Source organism: Eretmochelys imbricata, chromosome 4 (genome assembly GCF_965152235.1).
Source record: "Eretmochelys imbricata isolate rEreImb1 chromosome 4, rEreImb1.hap1, whole genome shotgun sequence".
Taxonomy (NCBI): Eukaryota; Metazoa; Chordata; order Testudines; family Cheloniidae; genus Eretmochelys; species Eretmochelys imbricata.
Genome location: NC_135575.1, coordinates 130,745,810 through 130,763,507, shown reverse-complemented (window position 1 = coordinate 130,763,507; position 17,698 = coordinate 130,745,810). Strand labels below are relative to the sequence as shown.

The 17,698-nt window shown below is 45.2% G+C and overlaps 1 protein-coding gene across 1 annotated transcript in view; it reads left to right on the top strand.

Moving 5' to 3' along the window:
• The window catches only part of FGFRL1 (fibroblast growth factor receptor like 1), a 246,100-nt gene that overhangs the window by 111,207 nt on the left and 117,195 nt on the right, over positions 1-17,698 (top strand). Inside the window, exon 3 of the mRNA XM_077814678.1 lies at positions 6,588-6,860. Within this exon, the coding sequence (XP_077670804.1) occupies positions 6,588-6,860 (273 nt within the window). The remainder of the gene's footprint in view (positions 1-6,587; positions 6,861-17,698) is intronic.

Here is a 17,698-nt window from a genome sequence, read left to right as displayed (position 1 = left end):
ACTCACTAAAGCAAAACATAATTTATATGATCAAGAAGTAACAACCGCCAGCAGCTCAGTCTGTTGAGACGGGGGTGGGAGGGTTGCGGGGGGAACTGGAATGCTTGTGAAGCAATGTCATCAGCAGAGCAGCAAGTGAAACTGTTTCTATGGTATAGGATAGAGCGTACTATAGCGGGATATAAATTGAAAATTGCCCAGCTGTTCAGTAAGACAGGTGTAAGATCTGTCCCTTTATAAAATGGAACAGAATGGGGATTCCAGTTGCTTCTGTTCCTAGACAAGGCAAATAAATCAGCACATATGTCTGCATATATATGAGTTGAAATATTTAAACAGAAGAAGCAATGTTAATGTTCCTCTGTGCTTGCATTAATTTAAACAACAAACGTTTGTGTCTCTCTGGGATGGTCTGGGGTGTATGTGTGTGTGAAACAACAACAACAACAACAAAAAACTTGGTGCTAAGTGAAGGATCTAGAAGGGATTATTTAAATTATATTTTAAGATTGGTTGCATGCTGGGCCTTGGAACTCCAGGAACGATCTCTTCTAGTAACTACACTGGTTTGAATGTTATGGAGAAAATTTATATTTAGTTTATATTTGGAGAAGGAGTAACATTGAGGCACAAATGGAGGAGGCCACATTCTTTTCACGCCTTCCTCACAAGTCAGATCCAGGGATGCCTTACTAGTGAAACTGGGGCGGGGAGGAGGGGGGAATTAAGGAAACAACTCTCGCCAGTTACTAGGCTCAATATAGGAGTAACTGAATAAAATTCTATGGCCTGTCTTATGCAGGAGCTCAGACTAGATGAACATACTGGTCCCGTCTGGCTTTAAAATTTATGAATGAATCTATGGATTCATCTGCACCGTCCCTAACATGGTGTGTTAAAAGGGTCTATAGCAGGGGCGCAATGGCGGGGTGTCTGGTGCCCGCCACAGCCTTCTGGGAATAGGAATATGCTATTCCCACAGAAAGGTTGGGGAACACTGATCTATAGCAATAGCTATTGGAACCAACCTTTGTTGAATGGAAAATGTAAATATCTGGGCGGAGCGTGAATGGGGGGCAAAAAGGACCCGTCCGTGACCGAAGCCTTGGCTCTGTATATATGGCTTACGTAACTGAAACTGTAGTGGAATGATCACCTTGCCTAGAGGGCTCAGCATTTTTATACCCACAGAGATGTCCACCCTCCCTAATTCTCCATAATCTTCCTGGTTTTTACATGTAATTACAAAATTACTAATTCAGGTTTAAACCTACTAATTTTTCAAGGACACACTTTTTTTTTTTACATATAAAGAATGTGTGTGTGTGTGTGTGTGACTCATCACCACTGGGGTCCAACGAACTCAGCAAATAGCGCTGCAGGGGGCGTTCTTCTCCACCACCCTGTGGCACATGCCCAGACTGCACAGTGAGGGTTGGACAGGAGGGGAGCTGCAGTGATTCTGAGTGGGCTGGGATTCACTGCCCAAGCCCCAGGCTGGGTTGTGCTCTCACTGCCCAAGGTGGGCTCTGCTGGACTATGTCAACACACAGTGGGTACTTAGAACTCTCCAGCAGGGCCCACCCAGGGCAGTCAGAGTGCACCACGCAGCCTGGGGCTTGGGCAATGAATCCAGCAATGCCCCAACCAGGGGCACTGGAACAGGGAGGGGGCAGGGGCCATCGCCCTCCCACTTTTGAAAGTAGATGGGCCTGGTACGTCCACATTTCGCCACGGGTCTGGCCCCAGGCCCTTCTTCTTCTCCCTGAGGCCACGCCCCCCCCAGTCAGCCAGAAGCTGGAGCCCCACCCAGGTAAGAGCAGCCCGGGCAGCTGTGGGGCACCTGGGAGGCTTCTCTTGACTCCCCCCTCCCCTGACAGGTGGAAGGACCTGGGTTCCCGGCCCAGCTCCAGCTTCTGGCTTGGCTGGGAGCTGAGGCCTTGGGGGAAGTGAAGGGGCAGGGCCATGGAGGGGGTGGGGCCTCATGGCCCCCCTACTTTTAGGAAGAATCCGTTGCCCCTTGCCCCAACCCATTGGAGGAGGAGAAAGAGGAGTGAAGGGGAAAGAACAAGTAGAAAAGAAAGATAAAGAGGGAGAAGTCAGAACAGATAGGCAATGTCTACTTGACACAGCTTTTAGCGACACAGCTGTGCCATTACCGCTGTGCTGCTCAAAGGTGCGCAGTGTAGCCGCGGTTTGTCGACAGAGAGCGCTCCTGCTGACAAAAAACTTCCACCCCCAACGCGTGGCATTAGTGTTGTTGTGCTGCTCACCCTGGTGGTAGTCATCAAAACTTCTGTCTTTCAGGGTGTGTGTGTGTGTTTTTAACACTTCTGAACAACAAAAGTATTGTCTTTCACTTGCTAGTGTAGACAAAGCCTAATCTAGTCTCTTCCCCACTGCAGGAGCTGCAGAGGAGAAGGCTCTCACGCCAACAGCGTTTGGCATATGTTGCACCAGGTTCTTGTAGGGGCCAGTTCTGGAAAGGGTTGAGTACCCTCAGCTCCCATTGACTGTAATGGGGATACAGGGATTTCAGCACCTCTTGGAAGCACCCAGCAGCACCTTGCAGGATCAGACTCCTTGTCTGCAGTTAAGGAAGATAAGATAATCATCTGTGGTGCTGTCTCAGTTTATCTCTTGCTGCTGATCCTCTCAAATCCCTAACTAGGCTAGTTGCTGAATTGTTTGTGGGGTGCGAGGTAAGGCAACTGTTACAGCATTCCTTAGCATCCCCTTCCATTAGTGACCAGGGCCGTGAACTCAGCAAAACAAGGCTTACAGAGGGGAGTCAGTTAGACTGGGCAAAACTTTTCAACCAAAATTATTTTCTGATGGAAAACAAAGATTCAACAACACCAAGCCGTTTTGTGAATTGGTGTCATTTTTCACCAAATTGTTTGTTCTGGGGAGGGGACCCAAATTCCTGAAAGAACGGAAATAATTCATTTTGACATTTTATGATTCTAAACAACTTTCAGTTCAACTACATTAAAATACTAAAATCAAAATAAAATGCTTCATTTTGGTTCAAACAAAATCTTTCATTTGACCCCAAATTATTTATTTATTTATTACTTTTCAACTTGCCAAACATTTTGAAGAAGTTTTTGTTTTAGGCTTGACCCAAAATTATGCACGCTCTTCCCCTCCCCCCCCCCACTTTTTTTTCCAGAATTGGCCGCAAACTGAAAAATCCGTTATTCGCCAGGTCTAGATTCGGTGCTCAGTTAACGGAAGATGGAACTGCACTGCACTTGAACTGTCAGATAGAAGCAGGACTTAGCTACTCCCAAGCAGCACATGATCAGCTATGGGCTTTTTAAATATACCTTTTTAGAGAAGAGATTTCATTTCTGTTGGGAAGCTGAGATCTCGACAGTAAAATGGTTCAAACTGCCTAGCTCAATAGAGTCTGTGTAACTGGAATTCAGTGCATATGAGAGGTTCCAGGTGGTCCCTTTGCAAAATATGTTTTACCCCTCCCTATCTCCTCCCCAAAAATACCAAAGTACAAACATTGCTGAGAGGTGTGCCAAAGTGCATCTCAACTTGAAAAGCATTCATCCGTCACCATTGCAGTCCCAAGGCAAATATGTAGCGAAATAAGACCCAGTAGATTCCTGCATGTTAAAAAGAGATACAGAGACCCCTGACAGAACACCAACATGTGATTCTGCCATAAACCTCTCTAGGAGGTCCAGCTCTCTGCAGCACAGTGACAGCCATGAGCGTGTGAGGGCCTCTGAAGCTTGTGGTACATGATGATTCCAGAGAGAGAGTGCTGCTTACAGAGAGAGTTGTTTTTATTGTTAATAATGAGGCTAGGTAATAAAATGGGACTGTTTACCAAACACATAGGGACATGCTTTTAGCTTGCATTGGACGCCTCCATGCCCTGGAATTGCATCCTTCTGAGAATAGCATGGAGCTGCACCCAGGGAAATGCATAGCTGCAAAGAAATTGGACATTTTAATTCCTCCTCATAATATGGGAGGTGGGGGGGGAGAGAAAGCACTTGAGGGGCAAATTTAAAAGTGGGGTGGGTTTAAAGGACAGCACAGGGATTTTTTTAAAGCAGAAAAGGCTCTGGGAAAGGCTGCCATGTGTTTTAAACCACCAAAAAGGTCTGCGTATAGATCTTATGACAGTGGAGCGATCCAAAAATTCCTCAGAATGAAAGGTCAGTCAGAGGAAAAAATGGCATTCGGGAGGACCAAGCTTATCACTAACCGAGTCATGTGACAGATCCAGAGTCAATTCCACTTGCCATCAGGAGAACCGCATGTGCAGTCTGCCTGCAACAAGCCGCATGACGCCACTGGGAAACTATCTCATTCCTCCCAGCCTAAAAATTTGTCAGGAGTCAAGCTGAATGTTGGAAGGAAAAGGTTTTTGAAGAAGACACTGCTGGGAGGGCCCGATTCCCCCTCCACTGTCCCCAGTTGCCCTACACCACACATTCTTCCCTAACACTACTTATAAGCCACTTTCTGACACCCATGCTCACTTTGAGTAGTAGTACCTTGCTCTGCAGTTGATTTCAGTGTGGTAATTCATGGCGTTGAGGTTCGACTCAGTTTGAGTAAAGTGGCAGAGTCTGCCTTTAACTTAAAAGGGGACTCTAAAATTTGATGCAAGATGTCAGCTAGTGTGTAAACTTGTGTGGATTTTGCCCCCCTTACTCATGAAATAAGGTACTACGCCATGTGAGGTTGGGTCACAGAACTTGGGGGTAGGTCCTCAGCTAGTGTAGCTCCATTAAAGCCTATGCCCATAACTGATCACTGACAGTGGGTGAATCCCGGAAATGTTAGACTCAGATCAGCCTCCAAAAGTTCTGATGACTCTCTGAAGCTTCTCCAAAGTGTCCAAACGTTTGCAGTTTGCAAAAATTGACTGGACTTCTGAGTGTCTCACAAGAAGGGCTTTGCTTGCAAGACTTCCAGTCCTTAAGGTCCTTGCTGGAAACACACAATGGCAGCATTTCTTATTGACATCTCTTCTGGAATCAGGGGGGCAATGTTACTTAAGAGACCACTTCTCCTATTGGCCTGCCTACAGCAGGTGACGGCTGAGGTGTGCTCTAACTACCATCACCTGGAATTTGGCTTTCCAGGACTGGGGCTCTCAGGTGAGGGTCCCAGCCTTTGGGACTTGCTCACTCTTGGCAGTTCACCAGAGCCCAAATATTTTAGGGCTAGCTCCTGACACCTTTACTCACTTTGAATAGCAGCCTAACCCATCTGCAGTCCCACTGAAGTCAATGGGACCCACCAGCATGAGTAAGCATGAGAGAATCTGACCCCTAGTCACTATGGAGCCTGCTTTACTCACAATGATGAACACTCATGCAGATAGTCTCATGGCAGTAACAGGATTTGCTCTTATAAAGAAATGCGTACAACCATGAGAAAGGACTCCAGCACAGATCCCATAGGGGTCAGGTCCTCTAAGCCGCTGTTGTGAGATGGTGAGCAGCCTCAAACCCATTGAAGCCCAGTGGGGATTGAGGTCACTCAGCACCTCAAGTCATCAGACCCCATTAAAACAGGTGTGTCCTTATGCAGGAACAGGGCACTTATTGACCATGGCTGTTTTTGAAATGTTCTGAGAAAGAGGCTGGCTGTTATACTGGTAGGGGCTATAGAAGCTCATAAATCAATGAATCCAATAAAGACAATTATTTAATTAAATAAAGTAACATACTTGAACATTTTGGCTTTGAATTTGGTTCTGTAACTGGGGGACAGCTGACGGTGTGGGAGACCTTATCACTCTCCCACCCCAGCCTTGTAGTTATCATCATGCAGCACAGTATGTTCATGTTGTCACATTCCAGGACACCTTGTTATGCATGAAACTATCGCCTTGTACCAGCAGGAAACATTCAGCAGTCAGGCCAGTCCAATGAACTTGTCAAGGGAAGGTCGAGGCAATGGATAAAAATATCCCGAAAATTCATCACTTTGCATGTAGGCGATGTTAACATGTCAGGATATCCTGTACCTTGTCGTTAAGTAAATGCTGCCCAGCAAATTCTTTGTGTCCTAGAACCGTTCTAGTGTATTATTATGATTCCTGCTGCTGACAAAGCCCATCTGGTGACTATTAAAGGGAATTGCTATACATATAAACATAAAAGGATTATAACTCCTTGTTTTAAGGACCAATGCTGTTACCAATTTTGGCTTCAGGATTCGTTATGCTTAAAAAAACCAGTGATCTGGGTATCTGGGAACCAGGTCCCCATGACATAGAAAAGTGGTGGGTGAGGTCCGGGGCTGGGGAGGGAGGAAGAGAGAAATACAGCTGATTGCCATTGGCAGGTTAATGCAGTTGGTTAGAGCAAGGTGATAAGAATGTCTAAGTTCTGGATTCAAACCCTCCATGGGCTGGTGGTATTTTCTTAGTTGTATCTGTCTGTTGTCTGTTTTTTCCACTTAGATGTAATCTCTTTTCAATAAGTAACTTTTGTTATGTTTGTACAGGGCCCCTCTTCATGACCGGTGGCTTCTAGATGCTACTGCAATAGAACTAGTTCTGATCATATTAATTATTGTTTTTCTGTCCCATTCTTTGTTAGGCCCACCCAGAATTGCTGATAAAGTGATCCACCGGCAGACCGTGAGGTTAGGAAGAACCATCAAGCTCCTGTGTCCGGTAGAAGGTGACCCACCACCTCTGACTATGTGGATGAAAGATGGACGGACTATCCACAGTGGCTGGACAAGGTTCCGGATCCTGCAGCAAGGACTGAAAATCAAGGAGGTGGAAAGTGAAGACGCAGGAACATACATCTGCAAGGCTACCAACGGCTTTGGCAGTATGAGTGTGAACTACACCCTTATCGTGATTGGTAAGTGCCACAGGAGGAAATGTAAATCTTGCCTTTTTTAATGGTAGTGGAGAAGTTTGATTTCTTTTCACCTGGCAGTGATTGCAGGCCCTCTTTGCTAATCATTTACTGACGTCCACTTAAGTGGCCCATTCCAGTGTTTGAGGATGGCTAAAGCTAGCTACACTGCTGCACATCTCTTGCATTGCAGTCAGCAGCCGCAAGATAAGATTAGGGAGTGCCAAAGGTTACAAATAAACAGAAGTGATGCAATAATCACTAGGGCACAGATCACAACGAATTCCACACAGGAAAGGCTGAGTGATAAGGAGAGGTCGTGCTGATCTTTGTGTTTGCTGCTGGAACACGGTAGTTCTCAAAACGAATTTTAACAAGCCCATATTAAAGGGCACAACAAGGGGATTTGTGCAGTGAGCAGTTGCAGACTATGCAGACTAGGAATAAATCTAGCTACAGTGAAACTAGGCACAGAGCTAACACTGGGCCCTAAGGGTCCCAAGTTTCCAAAGAATCCCCATCAGTTGGGTCAGGATTTAGAATGGGTGTGCAGAGGGCCTCTGTCTTTGAAGGAGAGACCACGGGGGCTAGCCTTACCTGTATATGCCCCCAAAATTCTCAAGATCTTGGCCCAGATGATGGAGATCCAAGATCACATGCTGGGTTTGGGGCGATGCTTCTGAGGGCCCAGGAGAGGCCTGAATGATTTTTCCTTCACTCTCAGTGCTCAGAGCGTTTCCACCAGTTGCGGACAGGAAATGTATCCAGCTCTCCTTAGCTGGAGGGAGAGGGCTGGCTAAAAAGTGGCATGTTTCAGGATGCAGAGGGAGGAAAGGAAAGAACTAGAAGGTGGGAAGATGCTATAGGCCTCCACACACCCACCGTCTCCCCCAGCCAAAAGCCTCCTTAACCAGCATGAATGCTTAGCCCACAAAGTCCTATCTCTTTCTCTGCTCATTTTAAACAACCAAAAGCTTCCTGCTGATAAGAGCAGCCTTGCCTGTGAAGACAGAAGAGCCCTGTTTGAACTCTAACCTGCTCCTGCCTCGTCCTTCCCAAACAACCCCAGACTCATGCCAGAAACCAGATTCATGGCTCTTTGCCCAAAAAATCTCTTGGGAGAGGAAAGGGGCTGATCGTGCCACTCTGCAGAGCGAGTATGGGAGGGGAAGACAAAAGACCCCTTTTCCTGCCTAGAGGAAGGAGCTGCTGGCCTGAGGCAAACTAAGCTGCTTATCCGGTACTCCTGAGGGAGCTCTGCAGGAGAGCATAGGAGGGGAGAGTGCACTTGGCATCTCTGCCCAGAAAAAGTTTAGAAATAACTTGTGCCTTGCAGAGCTGTTTGCAGAGATGTGCACAGCACAGTCGCCAAAGTGCTGGGGTGGGGAAGGCACAGAGGGACTGAGGACAGAATTCTTTAAAAACAGCTTCACACCAGCAGGTGGGGCACATTTCCACATCAGCTCCGCTGAAACACTGGGCACAGGAGTCACAATGAGAGCTGTGTGGTGCTGAGCGCGTTTGCAAACCTGGCCCTTATTTAGGTGGCCAAATGGGAGCTGAAGTCTCTTGAAAATCTGGCTCTGAGCTCTTTTGAAAATGTGCTCCTACGGGACTTGCCTAAGGTCACCCAAGACGTCTGTGGCAGAGTTAGGAATTGAACCCCAGCCCTGTGCTTTAACCACAGGGATAGCCTTCCCCTAGGATGGAGTCTCTTAGAATGTCTACACAGCAGCTGGCAGGTGTAATTCCCAGCATAGGTAGGCATACCCGTGTTAGCTCTGCTCAGGCTAGTGCCGAAAAATAGAAGTGCAGCATGGCTGGCAGCTTGGGCTAGCCTTCAGAGTATGCACTTGGGGGTCAGACAGGATTGCACACAGGCGGCTATTCTGTCCTGCGCCAGTCACACTGCCATTTTTAGCAGGCCAGCTTGAGGTAAGCTAGCACGTGACTGTCTGCCTATCTTTGGAATCACACCTCCCAGTTGCTATGTAGCCCTACGCCTAGTTTCCATCTGAGGAGAGATTGAAAAGACTGGGACTGTTCAATTTAGAAAAGAGACAGCTGAGGGGAGATAGAAAAGAGATCTATAAAATCACAAATGATGTGGAGAAAGTGAAGGGAAAGTGTTATTTACCTCTTCACGTAACACAAGAACCAGAGGTCACCCAATGAAATTAATAGGCAGCAGATTTAAAACTAACACAAGGAAGTACTTCTTCACACAACACACAGTCAGCCTGTGGAACTCATTGGCAGGTGATGTTATGAAGGCCAAAAGTACAACTGTGTTAAAAAAAGAATGAGGTAAGTTCCTGGAGGATAGGTCCATCAATGGCTCCTACCCAAAATAGTCAGGGACGCAACCCCATGCTCTGGGTGTACCTAAACCTCTGACTGCCAGAAGCTGGCAATGGGCGACAGGGGATGGATCACTTGATGATTACCTGTTCTGTTCATTCCCTCTGAAGCATCTGGCACTGGCCACTGTCAGTAGACAGGATACTGGGCTAGATGGACCATTGGTCTGACCCAGTTTGGCCATTGTTAAGATCTTAGTTTTGAAAAGCTAACAGCTCTTAAATAAGGTAACTTAGTTCTCTTCAGTCATGCAGCCTATAAGCTCCTGGGAGCCTCTTCTTTAATGCCTGTAAAGCATTGCATACACCTATAGCATGGCAGGGCCCATAATGACTTTTAAATTTCCTTTGGAAAGATGAGTTGAGGCTTGCGGCCTGGGGTCTGTCCAGTGTGAAATGCCTTTGCAGTGCCAGGGCTGAGGAAATGAGCACACGCTTTCAGGAGTGCTGTGCTGCTAACTGATCCGACAGCAGCTTTAGAGACAGGCTGAGGGAATTCAGTGACTAGGAGCCGATGATTAGTGACATATGGCTGATAGAAGAACAGAGTGAGAAGAGGGGATTCCCAGCTGTGGGAATTGTAGGATGAGTCACTGAAGGCACAACAGGGGGAGAGGATGACATGAAGACAGTAAATGGATAATGGCAAAGGGCTAAATTTGCCTCATCTTGTGTGAGTGTCCGGGGGGCAGAGGTGATTTTCCCATCCCCAGGAAACCTGCCAGAGAGAATGGGCACCACTGGGTGCTACATAGGGCCTGGATAATGTGCCTAGATGTAGCTTCTTCTAGCACCAAAGGAGCATGGCTAGGTGGTTTGCAGGCATAGTCATATCCCCACCTCTGTAAACTGGGGCCTGTTGGGAGTGCTGCTGAGCCTGCTGCCCCCTAAGCCGTTCTGCCTGGTATTGGGGTGGCATAGGTGTAAATAAGGTCAGATATTAGCCAAGTGTCTATCTCCCTCTCTAAACTCTTCTCTGTCATTGCGGCCCGGGTCTGCACAATGACTGCAGCATGATAGTTGTCTGATTTTATGTTTGCTGGATAAGAGAAATAGTTACAGCTTTACTGTGGATGCTGAGTGATGTAAGCAGACACCGGGGCACTTTGAGGGGGGGATTGTAATAGTAATCAGGTGATTCTTGGAATTTGCACTTTGGTGGAGACCTCCAGGCCCCTTAGAGAAGAGAGACCAGGAAATGCTTTAGCAGGATAGAGGTTCTTGTGAGAAGGGAAATCCTCAAGTAATAGGATTTCAATAATGTCAGCTGTTGACTGGGATAACAGCTACACATACACTAAGAGCCAGCATTGCCTTTGAACATCCTCACCGGCTCCTCCTGACTCCATCCTCTGTTCATTGAAACATCTTATCTCCTTCATCCTCAGTATAACAATTTTGTTGCTATTATGGAAAATTAGAGGACCAAGAGCCTTCTCCTTTTCACTCAGACGCAGTTCATCTTTACTGCTCTTCTATACCCCTGGCCTTTGAAATGTCATCTGTCCAAAACCCACCTGTACCTTTTCAGGCTGACATCAACTTGTCTGATCATCATACCCTAGTCACCGTGGTTCAGTAATTTGGCATCGTTCCCAATGTCCTGCTAATGAGCTCATTGCTTCTACCCTATGTATTTACACACCCAATAACACTAGTAGTGACTGAAAGATGTTACTGTCCAATGGCTGTCTGGTGGCCTATGTCCACATCGCATCCCCCTTCCACACCAGCATTGGTTCTTTTTTGTTTGTTGGTTGGTTTTTTTGGACTTCAGCAGCCTCAGCGGAAAGGGCAAAGAGTGAATAGGCTATGGAGACTTAACTAATCTCTTATCCCTGGAGATGGTACTTTGGCATATTGATGGGGGAGTGTTATGGAGCTCCCCTTGCCACTGCCTGTCCTTTCCCCATTCTGTGAACCTTTGGATACTGTTCCAGCACCTTACATGGGATCAAAGGGCCCACCCCAATTCCCATTACAATCTGCGGGAAGACTCTCCTTGATTTTACTGGGAATTGAATTGGGCCCAAACTGTGTTTGTTTAAAAAAAACAACAACACAGGGGAGGGATGAAAAATCAGAGGCCAGGAAATGAGAATTAGGGACTAGCATTGAATTGGAGGTGAGGCAAAATCTCTGAAGAGAACAGGCTGCTCTGGTAAGTTGTATCATCACACAAATTGTATTAATAACAATAGTATTAACAATAGTTAGCACAAACACTAGCTAATGAGGCTCTAATATTGCACCGATTGAAGCATATGGCAATACTCCCATTGACCTCAGTGGGTGCAGGATTGAGCCCGTGTGGAATTTAAAAGAGCTAAACATGAAAAAGACAAAAAAACCCAACAAAGTGTATTGAAGAGTGTGGTCCCAAGCTTGTGATAGAGTTAAGTTAAACAGGGAACAAGTTTGTGCCAAGTGATCATTCGCCTCCCTATGTCTTGATACTAATGCTGGCTAAGAATAGCATCTTTTAACTTCTTAGATTGTTGGTTGTATTTGCTCAGTCCATTCTTGATTGTTGATTATTACATAGCCCTTGTCTCAAATGGCTGTCCCTAGACTTCTTCGTTTTATGTTTCAAACTGATTGCTTGTCTGTAAATGCTCTTTCCCCTGAAATCAGATGTCACCCGAGTATCTTTCCTGCCGAGGTCTGAAAGTCAACACAAGGTACGACTGTGTGACTCTTTCAAAGAATTCAAGTTGGCTCTGAACCTTAATGCATCTGGCAGATGCTGGGGTTTCTTCTTGTGAAAATGTTCTCTGTGTGAAGAGGAACCTTTGTTTATTTTAGAGAACACGGCAGTGTTTTAAAACCAACAGCTTGTCAGCTGGAGGATGGAGAACAAAGTGATGGTGCCGTTTTGTTTGTGCTGTGGAAAGCGCAAACATCATTAAGTAGAATGGCCTTTTGAACCATATGGCCCTTTTTTTTAAATTCATTTTTTAAAGAGCACTTTAAGAATCTTTTTTCAGCATTACTTGTAATGCCATATATTTATACACTACGGCAGGTGCTTGGATACCATTGTGATGGGTGGGGTGTAAGATCCTAAAGAGACTAGAAAATAGAGCAAGAAAGCATCCTGTCACATGAATGATTACTGTGGGAAAGCTTGAAAAAATTAAAATCCATTTTCACCATGAAACATGCTGGGTGTTGATGTCAGTGGGGCCAGGATTTCACCTCTGTTCCTTATAATAGAACATAACAAGATGTAGTAATATATGAAAACGTACACGGCAGTTTTTATCTAAAGATTTCACAGCACTGTTAGAAAGCACTATATATTTAGCCTCGCAACACCCCTTTGAAGGAGGTAGATGTCACGCCCATGTTATATCTGGGGACAGTGTAGCACGGTAAAGTTCAGCGACTTGCTCAAGGTCCTACAAGAACTGGGAGTTAAACCCAGAAATGCTGAATCCCATACCTTTCCTTGCCACTGTGTCATGCTTCCTCCCTCCTTTTAAAAGAATAATGGTAGGTTATGGGAAGATCTGCCTTTTGCAGTGATGGCTAAAGAGAGTAACTTTTTGAAGCACATAAACCCCATTATTTAGTGAACTGTGCGTGTCTTTCTGTCTCACATGCATAGCTTAGAAGCTATAGGTGGAGGAGTTGCTTTCAACTCTGTTTCCAATAAGCAACTGCTGACTTCTAACAGAAGGAACTTGTACAGTTCATCCTGAAGTAATACCTTACATCAGGAATGTATAGTACAAATAAAATCCTGTGATTGCTATTTTATTATTTACTTGTTATTTCTTGGGACAGACTATTTACAAAAAATTGATTAAAAGCAACAGGAAAGTGAGGGTTGAGGAAGGCTAAACAAGGAGTTGATTCATCAAAACTTCAGGGATCTCCAGTACTTAGAACCTTTTTTCCTCCCCCTTGTATCCTTTGAAAGAATAGATCTCTTCCCCTTCATCATTATTATTAATTAATATTTATATTCCAGTAGAGTCTAGAGACTCTAGCCAAAATTGGGGCACCTTTCTACCAGGCATTGTACAAACACATAGTAAGAGAGTACAAACACAAGAGACATGGACAGTCAATGACAGTTAGGCTCCTAAGTGCCTAAATCACTTTTGAAAAAGGAGTTAGGCTCCTAAATCAGTTAAGTGTTGCAATGCTCTAAATACCTCTAAAAATTCTGGCCTAAGGTGACATGCTTGAGCTGGGAATTGAGCCCACATCTCTTGTATCCCAGGCTAGTACCTTAACCAAAAGACAATCCCTCCTCCACTACTTACTCCAGAGCCTCTTCTTCCTCCTCTGCCTTTACACAGCCCATCCCTTTTCCCAGTGAACAGGCCTTGCCGAGCCCAGCAAGTTGCTACACTGCTCATATCCAGGTCCCCTTTGAGCGTGGGCTCTGGATCCCAAACATCCAAGAATCCCATTCTAATCCACCTCTGCAAGAAATGTAAGGAAGTAAAAGCAGATAACCAGTAGAAGTAGAAGCTACAGTTTCCTCTCATAGCCAGGCTCAATAGGTTTTGTGGCTTACCACAAGATCTGGGATGGCAATTACAGTGCAGGCAGATTTACTAACACTGGAAGAAGAACTCTTTTTAATCAATATTAGCATTCTAGTGATTAAGTACATAGTTCCTTATCCTAGAGAATTCCATCAAAAACAAATGAGCTGTACAACCCCACAAAGGTTATTTATATAAATATCCCCATGAAATTGTTATCTCTGGCTGTCCACTGAAGTTTTTTTCTTACTAAATTGATCCAGATGGGCCATTTGCCAGCTCATGATCTGTAGCTATCAAAAGGAACTTTGTTTTTGTCTTTAAACTGAGCAGTCGTGCAGATTTCTGGCTGTGAAAACTGGTTGTGTATGGTGTTCCGGGAACCTGCTGCGCACTCAGATTTCCTTCACAGAGGCAAGTAGAGGAGGTCGTGCCTCTGATACTCCACTGTTCAGATAGTTGCTCTGACCGTAAATGGGAGAGCAGGGGCTGCTCTGTCAAAAAATTTCAGCCAACTCTACTCAAGACCTATTGCTACCATGATGCCTGTGGGAAACTGCCAACCCCACAGGGGCCCTGGGGAAAATATAGCATGGGATCATGTAATTAAAGACCGTATCATAATACATACAGACAAGGGGGAGTGAATTAAGGTTGCACAGATGACCTTAATTCTGGCATTGCCTAACTTTTGAGTGAGTGCTTGACTGTGCAACGTTAAAATCGTTTGTGGGTAACTTTCCTAGGATTTTTGAAGGGCATACTGAAAAAAACAAATCCTGTCACGTGGAATCCTATTGATACACACATGGTTCATCAGCAAGAGTGGAACCTTGCCAGTGCACAGGCCCCTGGCACTTGAGCTAAGGGAGTAACTGACAGCAGTAGTAGGTAGTCATCCTGTATGTGGACCAGTCCCTTGAGGGGGATGAGAAATGCACTTAGTTGCTGACAGCAGAGGAATGGTGAGACTCAGAAATGTTGGGCTCTATATTAGGTTCGGGGCTGAGGGGGGGAGTAGTGTTCTGTAATGGTCACGGACTCTTCGGCTCTATTCCCTCTAGATTTCCCCAGTGCTGTCTCCTCGCCACTTTTGGCTGCTTATCCCAGCCTCACCCTTCCCCTCTCACGCAGCTCATCCCAGTCTCCTTGTCCAGCCAGTCCCAGTCTCTCCCTCCCTGCACTCCTTATCCCAACCTACTCCTTCCTGCACACGTGTCTGGCTGTTGTCCACTCTGTGTTCATGTCAGACTGATTTTTCCTACAGGGAGAGCATTGAGAGCAAAGAAAAGTCAGTCTCCCTGCTGTCAATTGTGGTTCCTAGTGCCACAGCAGCAGGGGCCAGCAATTTCAGGGAAAATTCTACTCGGATATGTAGCCCCAGGATGGAGCATGCTCAGTACAGACAGAATCTTCAGAAAATCTAGCTGCCAGGACCTCTTAACCAAACAGTTAAAGTTTGGCAAAATTATAAATAACTGAATGCAGGATTTTATCCTGGGAAGTGTTGGACAGCCTTCACGCCCGGCCTAGAAGAACAAATAATATCACTTCGCCCACAAGTCGGGTCATTCATTGAAGGGGAGATCTCCAAAAAACAGCTGGGTGCCATAGGAAATGATATTATTAAATATTTACACTGCGGGCATAGCCACCTCATTCACTGAAGTTAAACACAGAGCTCTTCAATAAGAAAATATTATGGGCCAAATCCTGTGATCTCTGCCAACATTGAGGACCGGTTTTTCAGGACCTGTGAGAACTGCAGATGAGCCTAGGGGACCAATCTGAGTATTGTACCCAACCTTGCAGGGGGGGAAAGAGGCACATGTGAAAGCGGGATGGCACCCGGCTCCCCTGAGTCAGCCAAAATGCAGCAGGAAGGGGTAGCTCAGTGGTTTGAATGTTGGCCTGCTAAACCCAGGGTTGTGAGCTCAATCCTTGAGGGGGCCATTTAGGAATCTGGGGCAAAAATTGGGGATTGGTCCTGCTTTGAGCAGGGGGTTGGATGAGATGACCTCCTGAGGTCCCTTCCGATTCCATGATTGCAGCATAAGCTGCTATTGCCAATAAACATGTTAGCAGACTTGAGTTGTTTGACCAAGTACTTGAAGATCAGTACCGTCCTTTATTTGTCTTTGAATATGTACATTCACCCTTTTATTACCCTGTTTAGAGATCTGCCAGATACAGATGGCAGAATTGTCTGAGCCTTGCCATTCTCAGTACACGGAGAGCTATGTAGATTGCTAGTTTCCCTGAGGTTCTGCAGCATGACCAACTTTATCTTGCTAGGATGCATCCCGGCACAACTTCAAAACAAGATCAACATTCAACCCCAAGAAGCAGCTGCTCTGGTGTTTTTCTTTTCTGCTTTGCATCTCAGCCTGTTGTGTTTGTAGTCTCACTTCTTCGGTTTTATGTGGAGGAAGATTGTGGTGAAGAATCCATCACCTTTCTGTTCACATCCTCCTCCTCTTGGCACCTTGACTCCCTTATAGTGTGTCCCATACCACTCATCCACTGTCTGTGTAATGACCTGTAAAATGATGTTACTGAAGGTGGGAGGTTAAAAACAGCCAGTTGTCATAGACTTCTCTGAGCACTTGGAGCCGTACCCTTAGAAACTGAACTGCAACTCACTCTCCAGCAAATCAGGTTTGCTATTGAATGTCTAAAATCTGTCTGCTGAAAATGATTGCGTAGAGAATCTTTAGCGGCCTTAGAAGATTTATCTTTAAAGTAGCTTTATCCTGCCTGGCCAGCTGCTATTTTATGTTTTTCATAGCTTGTCCAAGACAGCTCTCTTTGATAAACAGGCCTCTGTGAAAAATTTGCATTAAAAGAGCCTTTAAAAAAAAAAAAGTCAATGTAAGTATCCAGGAGGAAAAAAAAAAAAAGCATGGCAGTGTATGAATGGACATTTATTCTAGCATGGTTCTCACTGCTTATAGTACTAGAAAATCCTGTGTGAAAGAAATAGAGTACAGTAAAATATGGTTTGCATTACAGATCTCCGATGAAGTCATCAATCTGTGTAGAAATCATTTATAGTACAAAAGCTGTGAAAACATTTGTAGCCCAAAGTCAGGTGCGGTCAGCCATCTTGGAAAAGCATGACAAATGCATTTATAGTTGGGTTTTGGCCTCTTAGCAAACTCTGGGGACCAAAGAGAGATGTACTCAGCAATAACTTTGTGAATCAATGTTGAGTCAGCAATGCATGCACCAAGGACACTTTTAATACTACGCAGAAAACTGACATGAGTCAACACTTGACAAAGATGCAGGATTTGTATTTAAAAAACAAGAGTGGTTTAGCTTTCATTAGTCACACTACAGAGTAAGTACTTCATTTTTTCATACATCAACTCCAGCATAAAATGTGAAAGGCAATCTGTGCAGCATGGGCACAATTACACACCATGTAATCACAACTAATAATGATTATTGTTATGTGAAAATGAGAAACTTCTTGCTATAGTAAATAGTAACAACATTTTCACCTTTAATTTGCTGTGGCCCTCAACTGTGCTTGTGCCTATACCTACCGATTAACACCTGGTGAGGATCTGGCCCCATTAATTCACTGACAGTAATGGTTGTGTTGCTAATTAAAGCCAAGATTGTTTATGGCTTTTGGGAGTTGAGCAGAAGAGGGTGCCTTAAATCGCCACCCAAGAGCCTGGCAGTTGAAGTAATTGCACAAAGAGTGCTACTGGCTAGTTCCCTGTAGGCTCAGCTTGGTCACAGCAATCTGCACAGATCCAATTCCAGAGCTAGGCAAGGGAGCTCATTTTTTGCTGAGAATGTGACATCAGATGTATTGTTAAGAGAAAGCATATTATGCATCAGGTACAAGGAGTAAACCGAATTCTGCCCTGCGGTCTGCAGGAACTCATCCTGTTGATCAGGGGAGTGAAAAATACTCAGTATTTCATTATGAACTTGAAAACTGACTCATATTTCTAAAAAAAAC